Source organism: Penicillium mononematosum (genome assembly GCF_028829835.1).
Source record: "Penicillium mononematosum strain IBT 11891 chromosome Unknown utg000003l:1.0-8172316.0:1.0-8177699.0, whole genome shotgun sequence".
Taxonomy (NCBI): domain Eukaryota; kingdom Fungi; phylum Ascomycota; class Eurotiomycetes; order Eurotiales; family Aspergillaceae; genus Penicillium; species Penicillium mononematosum.
The window spans coordinates 5937368-5958898 of NW_026643273.1; the positions used below are offsets into that span (position 1 = coordinate 5937368).

At 48.9% G+C, this 21531-nt stretch overlaps 9 protein-coding genes across 9 annotated transcripts; 2 read left to right on the top strand and 7 right to left on the bottom strand.

The window, feature by feature from the left end:
* Nucleotides 1-1526: 1526 nt before the first annotated feature.
* N7519_007270 (uncharacterized protein) lies at nucleotides 1527-2707 on the top strand (the record flags this gene model as incomplete). The annotated part of the gene is made up of 5 exons (XM_057294046.1): nucleotides 1527-1707; nucleotides 1781-2053; nucleotides 2180-2293; nucleotides 2355-2488; nucleotides 2558-2707. 5 exons carry the CDS (start codon nucleotides 1527-1529, stop codon nucleotides 2705-2707), a joined length of 852 nt encoding a protein of 283 aa, XP_057148857.1.
* A 1759-nt stretch (nucleotides 2708-4466) lies between these two features.
* N7519_007271 (HPP family protein) lies at nucleotides 4467-5198 on the bottom strand (the record flags this gene model as incomplete). Its single annotated transcript, XM_057294047.1, has 1 exon — nucleotides 4467-5198. One exon carries the CDS (start codon nucleotides 5196-5198, stop codon nucleotides 4467-4469), a length of 732 nt encoding a protein of 243 aa, XP_057148858.1.
* A 261-nt stretch (nucleotides 5199-5459) lies between these two features.
* N7519_007272 (uncharacterized protein) lies at nucleotides 5460-8654 on the bottom strand (the record flags this gene model as incomplete). The annotated part of the gene is made up of 4 exons (XM_057294048.1): nucleotides 5460-6228; nucleotides 6282-7972; nucleotides 8074-8338; nucleotides 8395-8654. The coding sequence occupies 4 exons, from the start codon at nucleotides 8652-8654 to the stop codon at nucleotides 5460-5462; spliced, it is 2985 nt and encodes a 994-aa protein (XP_057148859.1).
* Nucleotides 8655-11466: 2812 nt separating this feature from the next.
* N7519_007273 (putative amino acid permease) lies at nucleotides 11467-13234 on the top strand (the record flags this gene model as incomplete). Its single annotated transcript, XM_057294049.1, has 2 exons — nucleotides 11467-13050; nucleotides 13118-13234. Coding segments are annotated over 2 exons (1701 nt in total), but the record flags the coding sequence as incomplete, so codon positions are not given.
* Nucleotides 13235-13365: 131 nt separating this feature from the next.
* Nucleotides 13366-14476, bottom strand: N7519_007274 (homocysteine S-methyltransferase family protein; the record flags this gene model as incomplete). The annotated part of the gene is made up of 2 exons (XM_057294050.1): nucleotides 13366-13506; nucleotides 13580-14476. The coding sequence occupies 2 exons, from the start codon at nucleotides 14474-14476 to the stop codon at nucleotides 13366-13368; spliced, it is 1038 nt and encodes a 345-aa protein (XP_057148861.1).
* Nucleotides 14477-14850: 374 nt separating this feature from the next.
* Nucleotides 14851-16678, bottom strand: N7519_007275 (glycosyltransferase family 69 protein; the record flags this gene model as incomplete). The annotated part of the gene is made up of 5 exons (XM_057294051.1): nucleotides 14851-15177; nucleotides 15609-15766; nucleotides 15815-16040; nucleotides 16107-16169; nucleotides 16328-16678. The coding sequence occupies 5 exons, from the start codon at nucleotides 16676-16678 to the stop codon at nucleotides 14851-14853; spliced, it is 1125 nt and encodes a 374-aa protein (XP_057148862.1).
* A 414-nt stretch (nucleotides 16679-17092) lies between these two features.
* Nucleotides 17093-17842, bottom strand: N7519_007276 (uncharacterized protein; the record flags this gene model as incomplete). Its single annotated transcript, XM_057294052.1, has 1 exon — nucleotides 17093-17842. One exon carries the CDS (start codon nucleotides 17840-17842, stop codon nucleotides 17093-17095), a length of 750 nt encoding a protein of 249 aa, XP_057148863.1.
* A 668-nt stretch (nucleotides 17843-18510) lies between these two features.
* N7519_007277 (uncharacterized protein) lies at nucleotides 18511-19059 on the bottom strand (the record flags this gene model as incomplete). Its single annotated transcript, XM_057294053.1, has 2 exons — nucleotides 18511-18800; nucleotides 18873-19059. 2 exons carry the CDS (start codon nucleotides 19057-19059, stop codon nucleotides 18511-18513), a joined length of 477 nt encoding a protein of 158 aa, XP_057148864.1.
* A 1607-nt stretch (nucleotides 19060-20666) lies between these two features.
* N7519_007278 (uncharacterized protein) lies at nucleotides 20667-21294 on the bottom strand (the record flags this gene model as incomplete). Its single annotated transcript, XM_057294054.1, has 2 exons — nucleotides 20667-21164; nucleotides 21235-21294. 2 exons carry the CDS (start codon nucleotides 21292-21294, stop codon nucleotides 20667-20669), a joined length of 558 nt encoding a protein of 185 aa, XP_057148865.1.
* Nucleotides 21295-21531: the final 237 nt, after the last annotated feature.

Genomic DNA, 21531 nt, shown 5'->3' on the forward strand with positions numbered 1-21531 from the left:
GGTTGTGTCTCCTTTGCTTGTCTTTTCCCCATCTCAGTGTTGTAGTGGGTTGTTGAGCCTGCACAATCATGCCTCTGGAGGACCAGTCAATCGACAGGTACTTGGAAGACTTCACGTCTCTTGGGTACCAAGTCTGGAGTGTGCCTGTGTGTACGGAAACCCTAGGCCACTTCGGACTGGAGGCCTGATCAGGAGAGGGGCAATACGTGCTTTCACTCTGCATGCTGAGTCTTCACCAAAAGTACGTTTGCTGCCCACGAGTTTATATTCATGGTGCATTATGCTAATACGAAACAACAGATTCTCAACGGGCCACTCAAGTTCACACGGCAAAGAAACCTTCTTGTTCCAAATTCTGTGCACGCTTCCAACCAATCGACTGAACTTTGATGAAGAGGTGATCCGAAACCCAAACAAGCAAAAGGCCACCAGAATGGATGAACTTCTCATAATGCCTCAATTTCCATTGCGTCCAGATCGCCAGCCAATGACATCAAGGGGGACAATATGACTATCCTGTGTTGGCTAGTGCAGAAAACACTGCATGTCAATTTCACTCGAGCAGCTGTTTCCGCTCATGACAAGTGTGGCAAAAGGTGGTGCATGCCGCTGGGACTGGGGATAGCGGTTTGCGTCACTTCCATGCCAGCATTGGAGAAGTCCTCAACAGGCTAGCGTGGGACAACCCATCCCCCGAGGTTCGTCAGACGACGGTCGAAAAGTTGTGCCGGCTCCCTAACCGAGTTTGACAACATCCGGATCACTGGACATGGCATGCTCGAGCATGTCCCAGGCTCAAAGATTTTGACTGACGATTTCTCGATGCGGAGGATGATTGTTCCAGATGCTGGGGCACCAGCAGAGCATGGACGGACTGAGAGTACCCCATTGCGTCACATGGATATATGCAATGAATTCCCCCAGAGCCCACTGCCAAAGGCTAGCACAACCATGTGATATGACCTTGGTCTTGAGTGCGAGATATCTGCCTTGGGAGTGCAAAACGCCCAGGAGACTTCGCCGCTTCTACTATAAAGCAACTCTTGCAAAACGGTTTGGGTTTGTATACATACGGTATGCTGAATATGGCTTCATCAGCAATGGTCAGTTTGCTATTGGCAACGGCATTTTGGGAACGGGACCTCTTATATCATCAGAAAGACCTCTCTGCAAGCTGTTGACATCTCGAATTGGGTATTCTTCAAGTCCCAGAATCTCCCCCGATAACCAATCTGCTTTCCGAGATGTACCTGACTCATTGCGGCCTCTTGTCGCCCATGGCAATCGGATCTCACTGAGCTCTCTGAGCGGGCCCATCCTCTTGGGTGCTTACGCTTACAAAAATGCCTGCTTTGCCATCATTGACAAGGGTCGAAACAAAATTTCCCTGAGAGGCCAAATCAAGAAGTGTTAATGACAAGCGGGAATCATTACCACTAGACCCAGGAAGATGTGGGGTGCGGCAGGTAGCAGCCCTGTGCATACTCATTACCTTAGGCCCAGCCCTAGATCCCATCAAACCAACCATGGCCATCGAAGCTTTATCGTGCACCAGGTCCCTATCGGCACCTCGCACCGACTTTGGCCATGTCCTGGCTGCTGGGTTCAATCGAAGCTTTATCGTGCACCAGGTCCCTATCAGCACCTCGCACCGACTTTGGCCATGTCCTGGCTGCTGGGTTCAATCGAAGCTTTATCGTGCACCAGGTCCCTATCGGCACCTCGCACCGACTTTGGCCATGTCCTGACTGCTAACTAACGAAGCTTTATCGTGCACCAGGTCCCTACCGCACAACTGCCTCAGACTGTGAGCATGTCCCGGCTGCTGCACAAGAACCCATCCTCATGCTTGATGTTCACCATATCATGCGTTACAGCACTTTAGGCGCATTTGAGGATCTTTTTCAAAAAAACGATCGACAACTACTTCCTAGTGCGCGACCAATTCCTAATGCTTCGACAAACGCACTGAAGTCCGTAAGATTTCCAGACTGCGAACGACGCCCGTTCACATTTGGTGTGACGAATGCTAGCCAAGTGTACTTCGCCAAACGTATGTTTACTACGTATCTGACGATATTTTTGGTGCATTATGCTAATATGAAATAACATAGTACAACAGGCCAGTTACTGTCAAACACTTTGTCCTGGAAATGAGCGAACTCCGTTCCTTTTTAAGGAGCAACACCGCAAACTATATCAGTGTCCAACCATGGGCTGGAAAGCAGTCCATGGACATTAAGGGTGGCCTTGAAGGAATTCATGGCTACTACTCAGGTGTACTTCGCCAGACGTATGTTTACTACCTATCTAACGATATTCGAGGTGCATTATGCTAACATGAAATAACAGAGTACAACAGGCCACTCAGCACCTCTCGCAGATTCAGCTAGAGCCCAGACAAGGCCAAGGCAGTCCATGGACATCAGGGGTGGCCTTGAAGCGATTCATGGCTACTACTCAAGTGGAGCTCAGCCTACCTAGAAAGGTATGTTTTCTACCACTGCCTATCTGTCAATATATGTGGTGCATTATGCTAATATAGGCCACTTAAGAGCCACTGCCTATATCGATGGCAAGAGCCGAAACAAAGCGAAAGCAGTCCATGGACATTAGGGGTGGCCTTGAAGCGATTCGTGGCTACTACTCAAGTGGAGCTCCGCATCTACATATTGGAAATCGGCCATCCACGAATTGCAAGTGGTAGGACTGACACCAGGCCCTCAAAATTGTATGCGGATGGACTAACAGATTTGTTTTGATAGATGATATACCCGCATCAGCATCGGAAACATCCGAGTGGAGACTGCCTCCAGCTGTTCCAGGTACATACTATTTGGTTTACATAAACCAAATACAACAGCATGGTGGAATGGGCTGACGGTCACGCGTTCCAACGTCCACAACAGGGAATGTGTGACCGTCCCATTGACCTTGGTGAGCCCATTCCACCATGCTGTCGCAACCTTCCCATGCCAACAACAACACAGTGTACCTGGAACAGCTGGGGGCAGAAATGTCGCCTAAGTGATCCATCTTCATAGAGTGATGGGCGTTTTATGTTTGACGTGCTAAATGGGGATTTCCGAGTGGGGGAGGATCATTCAAGACTTGATGAAGATAAGTGGAGCTGGCAATGGGTTGTGCTCATTACGGTACTATCGATTAGTCGCCTCGTGTGATAACACAATAGAGGCCTTCAATGGGATAACTTAACATTGTATGTCACTTTCAGTGTAGTCATTACTCTGTAGCATAGCATAGACGATGTGGAACCTGCAACTTGTTCGTTATGAAACTGCGCGGCATGCTGGCCATGCAAGTTGGAAGCCTCACTCTTCATGGTGCCGCGGGCGTGAAGCTGCGGAGAATGCCTGGATGGTTGAGGCGGAGCAACATAGGTGGAAGATGAAGTTTGTGCGGAACAATATGAAAGACAGGGATTTCCGATGGTTCTTGTGGCGCTTCTATTCTAAGGGGATGGCTGCATTGCAGACAGTACTTGGGATATTTGCAATATTGCAAGCCTACCCATTTTCGTCGTCTTTCACATATTCTGATGAGAGCGACAGCGATTTACGAGTTCGTTTGAGGCAGCAAACGAGAGAGCCTTTCTCCGTGGGTTCTCTTTTTTTACGGTGTCACTTTCCCGGGTATTTCACTGCTTTTATGACGCTGAAATTTCGAGGGTTTTCTCTGTCTCTGTCAGTCTTTATGATACCAACGTGTCTGGTTATTCCTCTGCTTTTACGATGCCTTGTGTTCTCTGTTTTAGCGGTGCACACATTTTTTCGGTTGACTGAAATGAAATTGTGACTTGTTCTTTGGATATCCAAGTGGAAAAGCAGTCAAATAAGATGAAAACAGTAGGGAGGAAAGTGAAAAACGTGCCCTAAAAAGTTACCTTAGTTGGAATAAACGAGCACAAACATAGTAGACGGTGAGACGAAACTGATGTCCCCCAAAATAATCAGGCCGAATGGTCGTCGTAAACCGGATGAAGAGCCCTAACTAGGAGGTTAAGCTCATAGCGTAAAGTCTAAGAAACAGTAGAATATCCCATTCCACGTATACGATGTCTACTGCTTTTCCATTTCCCCTTGACCTTAGTATACGATCATACGACTCTGCACAATACTCACTTCCCCCACCACATCCTTAGAGCTGAAGTTAGAGGACTAGCATATCGCTGCTATCAAGCAGTTGCTTCTAAGGATTACCGGTGTGAAGCATTATGACTGTGAATATTACAAATATATATGTTAGACCTGAAAGAGTAGTAATTAATCTATTTCCCTTATAGAGATCTCGAACATTAGTAGTGCAACCGAGTTTATATATGCATCATGCACCATCACACACCAAACGGATAGCGGCATATACCGTGTAACAACATCCGAAGTGTAATACAAGCTCATTCGCAACGAACACCTCTTACCGCAACGTCCCAAATCAAACAGGACTCTTCACTGCCTTCTCCCCTTCCAAGGAAACATCAACAGACACCGGAACCGGAGCAGGAGGCGCAACAGACTTGGGCGAGTAGGCGCGATCCAAAACGCAGGATACCGACGATGCAAATTATTAAACAGCAGCGCGCAAACCATGAGCATAACCGAAGACAACAGGACAACAGGCAAGAAGTACCAAGAAAGCCTCCAGATCTCCTGACTGGTAGCTGGGAGCAGCGCTGTGGCACCAGCAGGCGGGTGCGTAGTGCCGGTCAACTGCATAACGACGATAGCAATAGCGGTTGAGAGCGAAGCGGCCAGCCAGCGCAGGGACTCGAAGCGCGTCTGGTCGGGGATCAAACTAAACAATTTGGTGATGCAGACGCCGATTAAGGCGCTGAAGAAGTGGCCGAAGATTAGAGCGCGCGGTTGTGCGAGTGGGCTTTCGATTGCGCCGAAGACCAGGACTGCGGATGCACCCTGTTTTTTTTGTGAGTCAATGTAGATATTTCGGATATTCATTTGTGGCGTGGGACTTACGTAGGAGGCGACTATTCCTGGTACATTGCGCTCGGTGAAATAGTCGGAGTAGTTGAAAATTGCTTGTACGACTGATAGACCGCAGAATGAGGTTATGAAGGACCAGAGAGCGACTTGGTATGTAGAGAGTGGCTTCACGGGCTCTGGGCGATAGCCAAGCCAGTGGCTGATCCACCGGGGAAGACGGGCAAGGCGCGGAGTGGCCATGGGATGAGACCCGCGGTTTCGAAGATTAGAGTTATTAATATTTTATAGAGATCGAAAGGAAGAAAACAAAATATTGCATGACATTTAAAGGCGCTAGGATGGGTTTGGAGTTGGGGGGGAGAAAAAAATTGGAGAAAATCGGCCGTGCGGAGGAATGAGGAGAACCAATTTTTATGACACATCGCTATATGCGCAATTCGGAATTATATACACGGATGCTCCCAGGCACAACACACCTATCATTACATAAATTTACACTCTTTATACATACTGCTCGTGCAACAGATCGCGGCTGACGATGTGCGACTCGCCCAAAGTGCCTTTCATCACGAGCACCAGGTCATCCACGGCGGCCAGGAATTTGAGGTATGCGCTGATGGCGACGCAGAACCGGCGGTACTCTTCGTCGCGAATCAAATCCTTGCTTAGAATAATATCCACATGGTGCGACATCCAGTAATCGTGGCAACGATTGAGTAGTGGCGTTGGCAACACCTCGGGTAGAGGGTCACCCGTCTTCAGTGACTGTTCAACCACGCCTAAAACAGCCATGACATCGCCGATATTGTGATGGTCAAGAAGACCAGCCTGACGAGCTAATCGGCTCTGCAGGTGTTCTGGCAGCGACGCAGATAGGTAAAGTAGGCGAGCGATGTTCTGGTTGAGTTCTTGGCACAGCGCTTTCACCTGGCCGAGACGCTCGCTGTCAAATGGCGAGCTGGAAAATTCAAAGCGCAGCAATGCGATGGGCCCGTCCAGTGCGGCGAGAGTCTCGGCGAGGTTTAGAGCCAGCTTCTCTGCGGCCAGGCCTTCTTCGCGCCCTTGTCCCCAGCAGGATAAGAGAAGCGCGTAGTGGTCCGACAGTAAGCGGATGGAATTTGAAAGGGACTTGCAGACGTGGCCCGATGCGGATGGTGGGCGAGGGAAGAGCTGCACAATAAGTGCCGCTGCCGAGCCGATAAGAACAAGGACAAGTCGCCGCCAGAAAACATCATATCCCCAACCGGGATTGCCGTAAGCTGGGATGTGCCTGGGAAGTGTGTCAGTCATGTTGCTACCCGCAAAGTAGTACAATTTACTCACGTATCCTCGAAACTGTAACCAACAACCAAAATGCAGGTTGCACCAGCCATCATCATAGCTTGAAGCATAGCGGGGGGCGCGAAGATACGTCCCCACATGAGAATCGTGAGCACAACAGCCATGATGGCAGCAAGACCATACGGGTTACCCTCGCCGTGGCCTGAGCCAATATACCACGCAACTAAACCAAGCACGCCGCCAACAATGGTACCAGCGGCTCGACAGAGAAGGGAGAAGGTGAAGTCGGCCATGTATATGACCAGTGTGGTCTGCCCCATGATGAGGGCCCATAGACCTTTCTCGCGGTAATAGAAACCCGCAGTGCGAGGAATTGCAGCAGGGATAGCGAGTGCAATGGTGACAGCCACCATGCGCATTGCGTAAAGGCCTTCCGGGTTGATGAACCAATGATAGGTGCCGATAACAGCGCGTCCGAAGCGGCTGCCTCGGTTGACACGATACCCTCTGCTGATGCGAAGATGCTGCTGTGCCGCTTTGGACTGCGTCTCTTCCACTTCAGGGTCGACAACTGGATTATGAGCCGCCATTACAGGCGCCACGACATTTTTTCGACGAATCCAGTTGACTGCATATCGTAAGCCCTTGGGCAGCCACAAACGGATCTTCTGGCGTTCCCCCAGGAGAGCAACAAGCTGTCCTAGAACCCGCTCCCATCCGTCGACGACACCGAGCACCTGCTCTTCGAAGATCATCCCCATAGTGATACCTCTAACTCTGGGCAATGAAGATTCGTCCAAAGTCCTGAGCATGCCTTTTTCGTCGAAGATCTCTGCATGTGTTTGAATCAGACGTTCAGTGGTCTCCGTTGCAAACGATGTGCGCAGGGCTTGAAGATTCTGCAGCGCAGTCTGACTGCGCTCGTGCAATTGACTGAGATGTTCCTTGGAGGGGCGTCCGAACCAACGCTTGTTAACAGTGTGAATGGTCTCCGCAATGATCTCGACAGCTTCCTGGCATGCCGGGAGGATATCCTTGCTGGACTCGCGCAATACGTCAATAGTTTCTGATCGCATGGATTCATGTTCTGGGCTTCGTAGTGCTTGTACCAAATTAACACTCTCCATCAGCTGGCGCATGCCAACCTCGCGTGAACGATTTTTCTCATTGCCACCAACTTGTGAATCAGAATCAGAATCACGATCCGCAACGAGCTGGTGCAATTTTTCCAGCTTCGCGTATCCCCCGAGGCGGGCGAGGTGAACTTCCAAGAGGGACAGACTACTCATCAAAGCCTGGCGTATTGGTTTCTTCATGCTCTTGATGTCTTCAGCGCCCCACCAACCGACGGAGAAGTCCAATGGTAAAAAGCCCATGGCCGGCTTGAGATCCTTGTAAGCAGCAATGGACTTCATTTTGATTTTTTGCAGATCCGCCATATCCAAGTCTTCACCTTTCAGAAGACTGTTCTCCGTGGCATCCAGAGGCCCTTTGAGTAGCCGCACCAGCCCCTCCATGCCATCAAGCACGACATGGGAGGTAGATCGAGGGAAGAAGATAAAATGGGAGACCAGGCCCAAGCCAATTCCAATAGCGGCAGGCTCGATCAGAACCTTAGGGATGGTACCGCTGAAAGATGGAAGCAGCGGGCCAATAGTCAGAGTAACGTCGATGATGATGATTGAGAAAATCTGCAACAGAATGAATTTGGGGTTCGTCGCCCGAAGACGGGACTGCACAAAAGGGTTAGTGTCTCGATGATTATGCTGGGGCTAAGAACTCTCACGATTAAATATATGAACAGACAGATTAGGCAATAATAGACAGCTGTTACACGAGCATCAAGCATCCAGCCGGTGTAGACAAGTTGCTGCTGGACAGCTGCGACAGGCTGTCCAGTGGAATTGGCCTGGCTGTATGCGGCCTGTCCCAGGGCTTGAAGCTTGGCCTGGGTCTCAGCCGCCGGTCTCGCTGCCATAGCAGCCTTCATGGCGACGACACCCCAGGCCCAGCCCAAGGCCATGCCAAGGACGAGGGTCAAAGTTCCTAAAAGGAAAATGAAAACAATGCCGGTCGGAGGTACCATGAAAAGTACCAGACTGATTACAGTAGGATTAGTAACCGATACCGAAAGGAGATATATGGATGTACTCACGTTGCAAAAAATGTCGCGGTACCAATGACGGTTAGGGACGGCGTGATAAAGATCAACAGCGACGCGACCCACGCAGCTAGCGAGCAACGGAATAGCACCTTAAGATCGCGGGCATTGAAATGATCAAGCCATCCTGGCAGCTTCCTGCCGGCCTTGGGAGCCGGCACTGCCTTTACGGGCGAGGGCGACCCCTCCCCGTTAGAGCCAAGCGGGGACGCCTCCGGCCGGGCATCTCGCTGAGAAGGTTCTGTTTCAGTCATTCCAACATGAACTAAGAGAATGAAATTATCGGGAGGATAAATTAGCTAAAGACTGAAAGAGTTGGATGTAATTGGGCATTCCTCGCGATGAAAGGGGAGGGAATGAGGAGTCAAGATTTTATCCGTCTTCGACCAGCAGAACGGGCGAAAACAACCTCAGGAACGATCGGCACTATTGACAGGATTATTCAATAATCACATGTAAATATAAATTTTAGTATTTTTAACGATTCTACATTTTGTAGCTAGCTAGCACGAATAAGGGGGAAATTATCAAAGTAAAAAGGACATAGAAATACCACCAAAAACACTACCAAATGACAAGGCCGTATAAGTCATTATTTAGTAGGATCGTACTCTCGCCCGTACATGATCGACATCTAGCCTGCCCTACTGTCTTGGATCGGCATTAAATCCTGCATACGCTCTTATGCCACGCATTATCATGATGATGAAACTTGGCGCTTGGCGCGTGGGTGCGGAAGCGGAAATTGCGAGAAAATCCAAGCCTTGGCGTTGACAGCTTGTCTCAGTCCACAGGGCCAATAACACAACAGCCGTTAGGTAATTGTGAGATAATTCTACGATATATATTAGTTTCACCTTAGACTATTGAACGCCTCTGCCAGATTGGGCTTGTTTGAGCCGAAAGGAGATAAAGAAATGGAGATTGACCTCGGGCGTGTGTAGCCCTATTATTGAGAGGCTACGGAGTAATAAGCCAAGTGCCGTCGGGTGTATCAATTAATAACCTTAATTTATCGCTGCATTGTGTCAAATGAAAACTCGCTAATAGTGTGTTCGATGAAACCTCAGGAACAAAATTTATACTGTGGCCTGATAATTCAGGTGTCGGTTGCTCGTTGCAGCATCTTCTGAACATAAACCAGATGCTCTCTGATTTTCAAATACCCCTCGTCCAACGATGATTCGAACTTGATCATTCTATTGTGATCAGATTGAACAAAAACATGTGATGAATTATCCTGTGGCGAGAACGACGCAGTCTTGTTCAAAGAAAACCAACATAGTGTAAGCAAATAGTCCACGGCTAGCTGGTTATAATTCTCTTACCTGGTCCAATGTGCTGTTTGCTGATAGAGAGTCGGATCTTTCATGCACAAATAAAGTCCAAAACTGTCGACTGATTGACGGATAACTCTGTAATATAGTCACCAACCAGTGTGCTTCCTTATAAGTATCGCTAGACTCCTGCTCAGATCCTTTAGCATTAGCTAAGTAGCTTTGCAGTCCAATGAGCCTTGAATCAAGCTCTGGTGTGCCCATGAAAATTGCTCCGCGAGTTGAGAGTCTGATGCTGCGAAGGTCCTTGGCAGGGGTTGAGTCGGCATAAAGCAGGGCCTGACGCTGATCAGTCACAACTCTCTTTGCATAGAATGGAGAAACTTACACTTTTGACTATAGTTCCCCCGAGGCTATGTGCAACAAAAATAATCGGACGATTGGCTGTCTGCGCTGTCGTCAGTACTAATTCTTGTTTCCTTGTTGGGCCAGCTCAGTTTGCACGTTTGTCGATGATCTCATCTCCCACAAGTCGCAGGCTAATTGCTCAGATATTTTCTGTTGTGATAATTTCCCACGGGATTTTCCCATGCTGGGTAAACTATAGCCCCAGGACAGGATTCGAGTGTCGGGTATATCACATGGCAGCAGGTCATGGAGCCAGTTTACCCCATTGGCCGCCGTCCATGAATTTTCGCGATGGCCATTCAGTCCATGGACAGCGATAATGCTGTGTTAATTATTAATTATCAAAATGTTTGATAGAAATGGCTTGTACAAACTCGACTGTTGGGCTGAGCCCGTCATGCAGCAACTTTAAGCCAGTCTCCTCGTCTAGTGGAAGTGAAGGCTGTAGATTCTATTAGTACAACGACAAAACAAGATGCAGCCATCTCATTATATAGGGCTCTTACTGTGCTCGCGATATTCGATTGGCCCTGTTTGAATGGAAAGCAGCATGGCCACGGCATAGTTCACGAAAAATCTGCGGTGTTGAAGGTGCGGGGAAAAATATGGCTGGGAAAACAACATTGACCAGAGTGGTATCAACCTGAGTGATTTGTTGCAAATCACAGGGTCACAGAGCCGTAAGGTTAAGGTTGTAGGGTAAATGGGAAAAATTGAAGGTACCTATGTATGTTGTAGGTAGATTGGCCTATTATTTACTACTGTGAGGTTAAGAAAACCCCAACTGTAGTAGAGGATCCGCTATCTATTCGTCCTGCTACCTTTACCCTGCGGGTCTTCGGCCCCCTACGACTAACTACCTAGGTACAACATTATAGGAGAATTAGGATAATAACCCGCGGATAAAGGGTCCGCTCCATATATTGAGGCCTGGGGCAAAAATTGAATGCCTAGGATTTCAGGCGCAAAGCTTGAATTCTTGGAACCCTATCCGGCGCATCACGTGGCATCCTTCCATATGCGTGCAGTTTTCATTGCGTCTCAACACATTATTGGTACCTGGGAAAAAGAAAACTCAATTGAGTGGGCATAATGCTTATTGGCAATATGCTAACAAGCCTTGTGATGACATGAAGCCAAGCAATCAATGTTGCATAATTCGCCTTCTCTTGCGATTATGGCAAAGAAGAAAAAGTTAGTCAATCGCCTCCCATAAAAGTGGAGAGAGGCCGAACTCCGGGCGATGAAGCCCAATGAGCCTCCCCACTGTGGAGAACATACCGGCGTTACAGGGCCGATGTCGTGCTTGGACGCGACTGAATAATTTTGGAAGAAAAAGGGAGCTGTTTCCCACCTAACCCGCTTTGATCACTTCCCAAGTCTCCGGGGTATAATCTACGGGGAAGACTTGGCCCGGATGACCGCCACCACACACAACAACATGGACAAGTCCGGCTTCAACAATGACAATGTCCAGCCGGCTCCTGGCACAGATTTTGAAGAATACGATGTGAACCCCAAGGCGGAGTTTGAGCTCAATGTCGGCGGTCGTGCGGCCTTGCAGCGTCGCCTGCGCAATTACCAGGTCACCATGATTGGCTTCTGCAGTGGTATCGGCACTGGTTTGTTCGTGGGAACTGGCGCTGCCTACGCCAAAGCTGGCCCCGCTGGATTGCTGCTCGCGTATATTGTTGTGGGAGGAGTTTTGTGGTGTGTCATGCAAAGTATCGCCGAACTCGCAACGCTTTTCCCGACTGCTGGATCCTTCCCTCACTGGGCGACTCGATTTATTGACCCAGCTGTTGGTTTCTCGCTCGCTATTTCATACGGATACTGTTACACAATCGCCATCGCGTCGGAAGTCTCAGCCGCCGCGGTTATTGTTTCATATTGGACGGATATAACGCCTGCCGTGGTGATCACTGTTGGATTGGTACTCATTTTGGCTATCAATTTGATGAGTGTGCGATTCTATGGTGAAACCGAAGTCTTTGGAGGTGCTGTCAAGGTTCTCTGCTTCCTTGGCTTGGTTGTTGTCTCCATTGTCATTACTGCAGGCGGCGGTCCCCAGGGCGACGCCATTGGATTCCGCTACTGGAATAACCCCGGCCCGTGGACAAACTTCAACGGTATCACCGGTCCAACAGGCCACTTCCTCGGCTTCCTGTCGTCGTTCGTCAACGCCTCGTTCAGCTTCATTGGTGTCGAGACTGTCGTCATTACTGCATCCGAATCGGTTGATCCTCATCGTGCTATTCCCAAGGCCGCCCGCCGTGTGACTTATCGCATTGCATTCTTCTATATTCTCGGAGCGCTTCTCATCGGCATGATCGTGGACCCAAGAGCCGCAGGCCTTGTCTCCGGCTCTGAGAACGCGAACAGCTCGCCCTTCGTCATTGCCATCACTAACGCCGGCATCAACGCTCTTCCCTCTATCGTGAACGCATGCATTCTCATCGCCGCGTGGTCCGCCGGTAACTCATACTGCTGGGTCGGGTCGCGCATGATCGTCGCCATGACTACAGACCACCAGTTGCCCCAGATCTTCGGGCGCGTGAACAAGACTGGTGTGCCATACGTGGCTGTTATTACCGCCTGGCTCTTTGGGCCCTTGGCGTACCTGAGTCTCGGCAGCGGTGGTGCAGCACAGGCATTCAGCTGGCTTCTGAACCTGAGCACTGTTGCCGGTTTGATTGCCTGGGCAACTCTTTGCTTCTGCTATATTCGTTTCTTTGCCGCAATGAAGAGGCAAAATGTGAGCCGAGACACCCTCCCATGGAAGGCACCTTTTCAACCTTATGCCGCTTGGGTGGGCTTTATCGGTTCCACTATCATTACTCTGGTTGCTGGTTTCCCCGTGTTTTTAAAGGGCAACTGGAATACGTCGGACTTTGTTGCGTCGTACATTGGTATCCCCATTTTCATCGTTCCGATCATTTGCTGGAAGCTCTGGCATCGCACAAAGGTTAGTTCAGTCCTCTCCTATTCGTTTTTCTTTTTTACGAAGATTTGCTAACATGTTGAATGTACAGTTTGAGCGTGCTGCCAATATCGACTTATGGTCGGGCCGTCTCTTGGATGGGGAGATCATGCCGGTTGAAAACCCGCATAACAATGCGTGGACGAAGTTCACCGATTGGCTCTTTTAAACGACTTTATGATGTATAAATATTTGCATGCCTAGCTGGCTATTCAACATTAGCGACAACATTAGCGATGTACAATATCTCATTTCATTCAATCTGCATTTCCGACACCACTTGCGTTCCGCTTAAAATTTCTATTGAGTCTTAAATTGCTGTCCAAGTTTCTTGATATCGTGGTGGGAAGCTTTACAGCACCCGCCTACAAGGAACGAAGTGAAATGGCCCTTTTCGTATGCTCCATTGACCACTTGGGCCAACTGCTCCTCCCAAGGTCGCTAAATTTTCACGTCAGCATAATTGTACATGGGGGGGTAATCTCTAACATTCCCACCAGAGAGTAATACTCACATTAGCACTCACATTATCACCCAACCCATCCCGTTTCTCCCAAACCTGCGTCGTAGTATTGTACACCTCCCCGTTCGTCCCATCCGGATACAACACCAAGCTCGGCGGAGCAGAAACCTGCCCCTCCGTAACAGCCTCCGCAACAGCGCGACCAAACAAATCAACAAGCCCAGCCAGCTTATGCATCTTAGTACAATTGATCCCAATCCCCCAAGGAACATCCGCACCCTCGATCGGCGCAACGGCAGCCCGTACAACCTCCCCCACCGAACTCCCATCAGGCAAGAGATCATCATCGCGCGGAAAAACACAAGCAATCCAAAACGGCACACGGAAAGCAGAATCACGAATCGCCCTCCTCACAGCCCGAACCTCATCAAGCCGCGGCAAAGTCTCAAACGCAACATACCGCACCCGCGACACGAGCTCCCCATCCGCCTCAGCAAACATCCGCAGCCGATCCAAGTGCCACAAATACAACGACTCCTCGGAATCATGCTCGGCATCGTATGCACCGCTATACTCCTGTCCTGGGATCATGCATGCACCGTAAGGACCAAGGCTGAGCGCGACGCTTGCGCTCTCGCGCACTTTCGCTTGCTCGGCGATGTCCACGGCTTTCTGTAGGAAGGGCCCCACTGCGCTGCGCGGGATCCCGTCTGGGAATTGGGTGGTTTTGGTGCGTGCAAAGCCCTCAGCGGATACTTGGTACGTTGCTGTTAGGAGGATGTCTACTCCTGCGACGCCGAAGTCGCGTTGGCATGCTTGCAGTGTTGCTGGGTCGCTCACTAGCAGGTGTGAGGCCCAGAGTGGGGTTGTTTTGGAATCGAATTTGATGTTGTATAGATCGCCTAGGGAGGTGCCGAGGCCTCCGTCTAGGATTTGGATTGTTGCCATTATGTGTATTTTGGGGATTTAGGTGGTTTATGGAGGTAAGTGGGGGGGGTTTGGTGTTTGATACAGTCCTAAACGGGGCGATTTGCTGGGTTACATAATCGCTTTGGGCCGGCCTCGGGGGTATAAAAAGTCAATCTGAGAGGAGTTGAGAAGTGGATATTAGACTAAATGTGGACCATGTTTCCAGATACTGGGGGTTTGTCTCTCTCTGATAGAGTAAAAGATATTGAATAACATTTTTGTATATTGACAGCATTGTCTCAGCGTAGAGCTCTACTATGCAGACAAAGTACAAAGTACAGGTGACTGCGTGAGTAACCCCATGTAGGGCAAGACCAAGTGTTCAATTTTGGAAGGTACGACTGTTGTCGTGTTTAGGAAGGCACGCATGTTGTTGAGGGTATAAAAGGACCCCTCCCACCTTTCTTCCTCTTCTCTTCTTCTTCCTCTCCCCAACCCTCTCGACCACAATGTCTCTCCGTAGCCCCCATGAGACGGCGTAGGCGGAGGTGGCACTTGGTGCTTATATCTACGGGGATCTCAACATCATCACCATTGTTGAGGTCTGCCGTATGCCGGTGCGCACCCTGATCAAACTCCAGTTCTTGTGCGAGCTCTTTGATAAAGTCATGGCTGAGCATAAGCTCCATAGCCATTGGCGGTCCCACGGAACACACCCCTATTCCTTTGTGATGTCTTCTCTGTACTATGTTAGGTAGCTCAAAATACATCAAGTAGCCGATCCATCTATACGTAGATCATCCTCTTGCAGAACTTGATCTTCACACTAGGTTCTGCTCCATCCCTCGAATATATATTTTGTCCGAAGTGAATAATTATGAGATGATTTATCAAACAATATCACTTACTCTTCTTACACATGTGCCCAGCCATATCGATGCAGAATTTGCATCTCATTTATAATGCAAAGTTCCCCCCGCTCTTCATTCCCAGCACCCGACGCTCTCCAGCTGTTTATCCGCCTTCGAACTCCTGCTTCTTTCAACCACGTAGTGATACCCAAGCGGCGTAGTCGATTAACCCACAACCCTTGTACAATCCGTTTCGCAGACAGCCAGTTCATCATCGGATGGGTAGCTGTATATGCGGCTCCACTATACCCAACCCTCACCAAAGGGTTCAAATAAACACCCTTCTCCACTGACAGTGGGTTATCTGTGTGGATGAGACAGCACTCGGAGCCTTCAAGATGATACTCCGCTAGCGAATCTGGGATACCTCGGAAACGAAGTGGGGAGCTGGCGATGAATGGACTTGCAGGCATCGCCACTGGAGATGTGTTAGTTTATTTACTTTATAGAATGGAGACCAGCGTACCCATGCCATTCCAGCAACTCGCCACAGGAACAGGAGACATCTTCTTCATTGCATGTCGTGATTCCGCAGAGCCGAAATAGGGCCACGTCTGCATGATGGATTCATGGCCCTTGCTATCCCGGAGAGCAAATGTGTCATAGTAATGGGGAGGCTTGGAGAAATCCAACGAGCAAGCAGCAGCGTATTCGCCGCCATTAGTATCTAGAAGTTTGAGAACGTCGTTCGGCTGGTCAACAAAAGAGGGTCTTGGTTAGAATACACATTCGCAGAAGGTAAGCTGACTCGTACTCACCGTGAACACAACGTCATTGAGAAACAGAATTTTATCAAAAGTGATACCCTGCCGTGCAAGATCCTGCAGAGGCAACAAGCTCAGGTTCCGTATCCGTGCTAGATACGGCACTCGTCGTAGTTGTTTTCCCCGTCGGGAGCGCGAATCCAGCCCTCGCCCTCTGCAGGTGCGGCTAATTCATCTTCATGTGTCACAGGCGACAAAGTGATATTCCGTGGTACCCGCATTTGTTCGAGTTCCCAGTCCAGCTCTCTCAATGCGCCTTTCGTGTTATCGTAGCTCCCGCTTTCGTATATGCTGATGAACACATTTTCACGACCAAGCTTCAAGACCAGCTGTGTGAGTGCCTTGCTCCAGTGGCTGCGTAGAATGAGCTCATTGTTCCAATTGATGCTTGCGATATATATTCGTTCTTGCTTCTGTGGCCTGTGTCGGAGGGCAGTGTACTCGGCTTCGTAAATTCGGTGTTGGATCAGATGTATTTCGACCAGATTCCATATTGCGAAGATTATAATCAGAGCCCGGGCGATGCGGTACCGGAGGACTCGTCGGGAGGTGGACAAAATCGTCATGGAATGCGAGGGAATTGGGAGATTGGTGTTTTGGTGTCAACGCCGGGGTCGGTTGCGATGTGCGCGATCTGGTCTTTTTGACATACATGACTGGAGTCGTGGAAGAAACCCTGGATAGAGGATATTCAATATTGCTAGAAGGGGGAACTTGGCAATCAAGGGATGTTCCAAGATCAATGTGAGAATGTATACTTCCGAAAGCAGAAATATCAACGACGATCATCAACGAAAGGAGTAAAAGCGTTATTCGCCGATCGGTCATAAAAGAATTGTGACAGCCAGATGTGAATCTTAATATGTTGGTGGTACGTGGAAGTATAGAAATGGTTGTTCCTATGTTAATTTGAACAAGACAAAAACAATGATGAAAAGTGGTATACAAGGGATAAAACCTGCGATATCCAGGAACAAGTCTCAACCCAGGAAATGCAAAATAGCCGTCATAGCAACCGCAATGCCAGCTACTCTCTTCAAGCCCAAATGGCACCGATTGCCCGCCCCTGTCTGACTTGCCTCGGGACTTGACGCCGTCGTACTAACTCCACCCTCGACCCACGGCTGCCCAGGCAGTGAATCCGAGCTCTCGCCGATCTCCGTCGCGCTAAGGAGCTTGTTTTCGAGCATATCGCAGTCGATCCGGTCATCATTCTCGGGTATGCTGTTGGTGACAGAGATCGGCAGGTCGAAGACAGTATAATAATCGGTCCCATTCCACCGGAAAGATTGGTGCATGGAGATGTTGTATGTCCCGCGTGCCGAGTCCTTTGAGCCAGAGTCCTCTCCCACGAGACATTCGGGCCAAATCCAGTTCACATGTTTGACGGTGGATGAGGGCTCCAGGTCTAAGATGGGTCCGATGTAACTTGCGTTAGACAAGGGCTCTGTACCGTTGGATATGGTGAAGTTGTGCGACTCGGAGGTTAAGAAGAGTGTTATATCGTGGAAGCGGGTGGATGAGTCAGGTTGAGTTGATGCCGGCCACGGTAGTTGACCATTGCCGGACACGTCGATTGCAACTTGAAGGTTGTCTAATAAATTAGCAAAGAGTTGATACGTTTGGCGTATTGACTTGCCTCCTCCGAGGGGTGTGTTAGGTTGTGGCGCATCGACAATTGCCAGCCCTGGCGTGTAGATTTGGCCGTTGACGATGGTGATGTTGACCATTCTTTCTACGTCTATGATCTTAATCCAGGTCTGTAGTTTTTTTCTTTCTTTCTTTTTCACAGAAACATAACCTGCGCTGTCGTGTTCTTCTTATTCTTTTTGCGATAAGGGGCTCATCTCCGACAGCTCCGCCGTCGTCCTTAGCGTATTGGGATTAATTTTATTTCTTCAGATCATTGGTCTGGCTATGTCTCGAAGTTGCCAGTTATCCTTTCTCGATATTAATCCTAGCCAATAGGGGTACATGGTATATTTGACCACTGCTCATTTCAAACCTGTATTTGGGAGGATATAATCGTCTTCTTCCCGATGCCCCATACCGGTCGACAATGTGACCGAGTTATCATTGATGTGTTTCTGTAGATCATGTTATATATTTTATATATTATACATCTTCTGACAGCAACCCCAATGTCGTCCATGCCTTTCTTCCCCGTTTCTACCCACTTTACCCGAATCCCCCTTCGATTATCGGCATTGTTTAATTGTCCCACATAAAACTTTGTGTAATCAACCGCTATTGCTATTGTGTTTATTTTTGTACGTAGAATCAAGTACTCAAGTTGCTCCTCATTACTCACTCTAGATATTTCTTATTTTTATTTTTTGGTGGAAATCATTGAAAGGAAGCCTGAATTTTCGGATTGATCAGTAGTACCCGAGATCACCTAGTTTTGGGGAAGGATAGTCAAATGAGATCCTACGATATGGTGGCGCGCAATGCACACAGGGTGGATGGAGGACTCAGCAGTTGGAGCACTGCGAGCCCGCAACTGGCTGTCCCTTGTGGCTTGCATGGCCGCGGCAAGCATTAGATCGAGGTTCTTGGCGAGGCCTTTGAATCGGTCCTCGGCACCCGCAAGGCGTTTTTGACGTTGCAGGTTGAACTCGGCGGCTGCGACTATCTGTCGCAGATCCTGGATGTCGTGGCGGTCCTTTTGGAAGTCGTATTGGAGACCTTAAAGTGGGAAGAATGGGCTGTGTCGGGGCCCACCAGGGGGGGTGATCCCGTGCGGGGGTCCCTGGTTACTAAGGTACGGAGCAGAAGAAGGGGGAGCAGCCGGCATGCGAATGCCAACAGGTCCATTGCCGCGGGACGGGTCGGGAATGGGACCCTTATACCGCGGGGCGATTAGAGGGATGGCGGGGGTGGGGCCACCCGTCATGTTGAACCCAATAACGCCGTTGCGGCGGGCTGGTCCCTGCTGATTCGCCATTACAAACTGCGAGACAGGTTAGATATGATGCTCGAAAAATTGCTTGCAAAGGTAACTGGACTGACAAGCTAGCGAAGGGGACACGTAAAGAAAGATAGGCGGGGGAACCGTTTTGTAGGCCGTGTCCAGAGACTGGACACGAAATAAACTATGCGAAAAGGTGTCAGAAAAGGTAGACAGGTTACTTGGAAGGGTAGTTGGGACAAACCAGCAATCGTATTGTCTCTTGGCAGATGCTTCTCAGGGTAGCAAGCAGATAGATAGACAGAGACGATGATGGAGAAGAAGGAGAGGAGAGGAGAAGAAGAAAAGAGAAGTTGAGAGGAAAGATGCTTTGCAGCTGCTTCGTAGATAGCCCGCAAAGCAGCCGCCAGGCTGCCTACCAAGCAGAAAGATAAACTGTGACGATGATAAAAGGGTTCTCACAGTCGAGGCCTAGGGCATATGACGAAGTTTTGCCTTCGGCGTTAGGCAACTGGAAAGGATGGAAGAAGGAAGAGGAAGGAGGAGCGAGTATTTATAGTCCTAGAAATCATGTTAGTAGAAAACAAGGGATAAGTTTGAATGAAACGAACTCACAAAGGCATGAGTATATATAGTGCCATTTGGCGTAGACGTTTAGATGTGGAGGGGGTTGTAAGAAGAGAGAAGATGAAGAAGGAAGAAGATGGTATTTATAGTTCATAGTCCTAAGGACCGCAGAAACTACTCTGCTACCTGATACCTACCTAGGTAGGGTATATCTAGGTATTCTTCGTTTATTATTCATCTATCTATCATCGTCTTCACCTGGGTATGATCCATTCGGTAATCTCATTGAGTACATATGTCAACCTTCTATAAAGTATGCATATCGTATATACCAATCTGAGGATGCATGTGTCCTTTGTATCTCAGTCTACCCTCACTCTACTCTCAGTTTATTTTCACTCTACTTATTGTAAATTCTGCTCTTATTTCTTCTTTTTGTTTCTAATTATAATTACTCATTATCTAAGTTAGCTAGGCTAGAAGACTGCCCATTCTTATCGTTTGGTTTGACTCACCAAGTTTCTAGAGCTATGACTACTTGGTTATTCGAGGATTAAGTGCTGTCAAGAAAGTAAGGATGAGGATAGTTTGCAGGTAAGTCTGATCGGTTCAAGCCATCTACTTTAGATGCTAGTTGTACGTATGTTGTTTGTCTGTATGGAGTGTTATGCTGATATGCGTGTTATATGATGCATCATGTGCAAACCATAGCAACTGGAATGCTGAATTTCCATATCGATTCCCCTCATCTCTAACTCTCCATGCGCGTTATTAAAGGCTAGGTATCCATGTTTATGATGCGCTTCAACTCGGCTGGTCGGGACAGCGATTTTGTAGATATGGCTCGGATATGCCGGGTGCGAATTTAGAAGTTACTCCATTCTAGGTTGTTTCCATTGCAATGTACAAGAAAAGATGAGTAAAAGAGAAGCATGACAGAACAAAAGGTATCAAGCACGAAACATATTAGACGCGATCAAAGGAACAGTAGCGAAAAGGCTTTTCCAGAAATAGATATGGAGCAACAACCAGTGTTTTCACCATGAAGAAAGACTCTGGGGCTCAGAATAAAGGTATCACCTCTTGTCACCCCAGAGACCAACAATGCCAATAGAAAGTGCAACGCCAGACAACCAAGTGCGCGCTCGGTGGAGCCGGCGCTCCCGGTCCATCTCGCGCTGAACAGTTTCGCCATTCAGGTCGTCCTCGGCCTCAACCACGACAAGGTCTTCATCCTTCTTTGTGTTCGAGTCCCGGGCGAGGGAGAAGTGGGAAACGTCGCGGATGACAGCCGAGGCCCAGTTCTTGAAGCCGAGGTGACGGTTGAACCAGTAATCTACACCGTGGGCACCGATTGTAGAGAATGCGCACAGCCAGATCATGTATGGGTGTCGGCGGCGCGGAGAGGAGAGGCACCACGCGAAACAGAAGCAGCTGTTGGTCAGGAAGGAGAGGCGCAGGGCATATCGGCGGGTTAGTCGCTTCACTTCGTTTAGGGAGCGGGCGGCGGCTGTCGCTGTTGGAAGGAGCTGCAGAGCTGGGATTGTAATGGCTGATGTGGAGTAGGAGAGGCCCTATAAGTTTGAGAGGGGTTGTTAGTTTTGTTGACCATATTTTATGATGCGATAGATGCGGTTGACCTACGGTAAGAAGACCGAGGGAGACAGTGCCAACAAACTTGCTGACGCTGATGGGACAGGCCATGTTGCAGAATTAAAAGCTAATCACTTGTCTCGGAGCTTGTATTTGACGAAAACAACAAAGTCCGAAATGGGTTGAGTCGAAGATTCGCGTCAACAATGCAAAGAAGTGAGACGGTTCTTTTTCGGTGACGTCGCGGTCCGCCCACACGCCAGCCAATCAGCGGACGGCCTTTCTTCATCGCAAGGAGATATGTTCTTTCTATGATAAATTAGTGGCACAATATATGTGTAGATATAA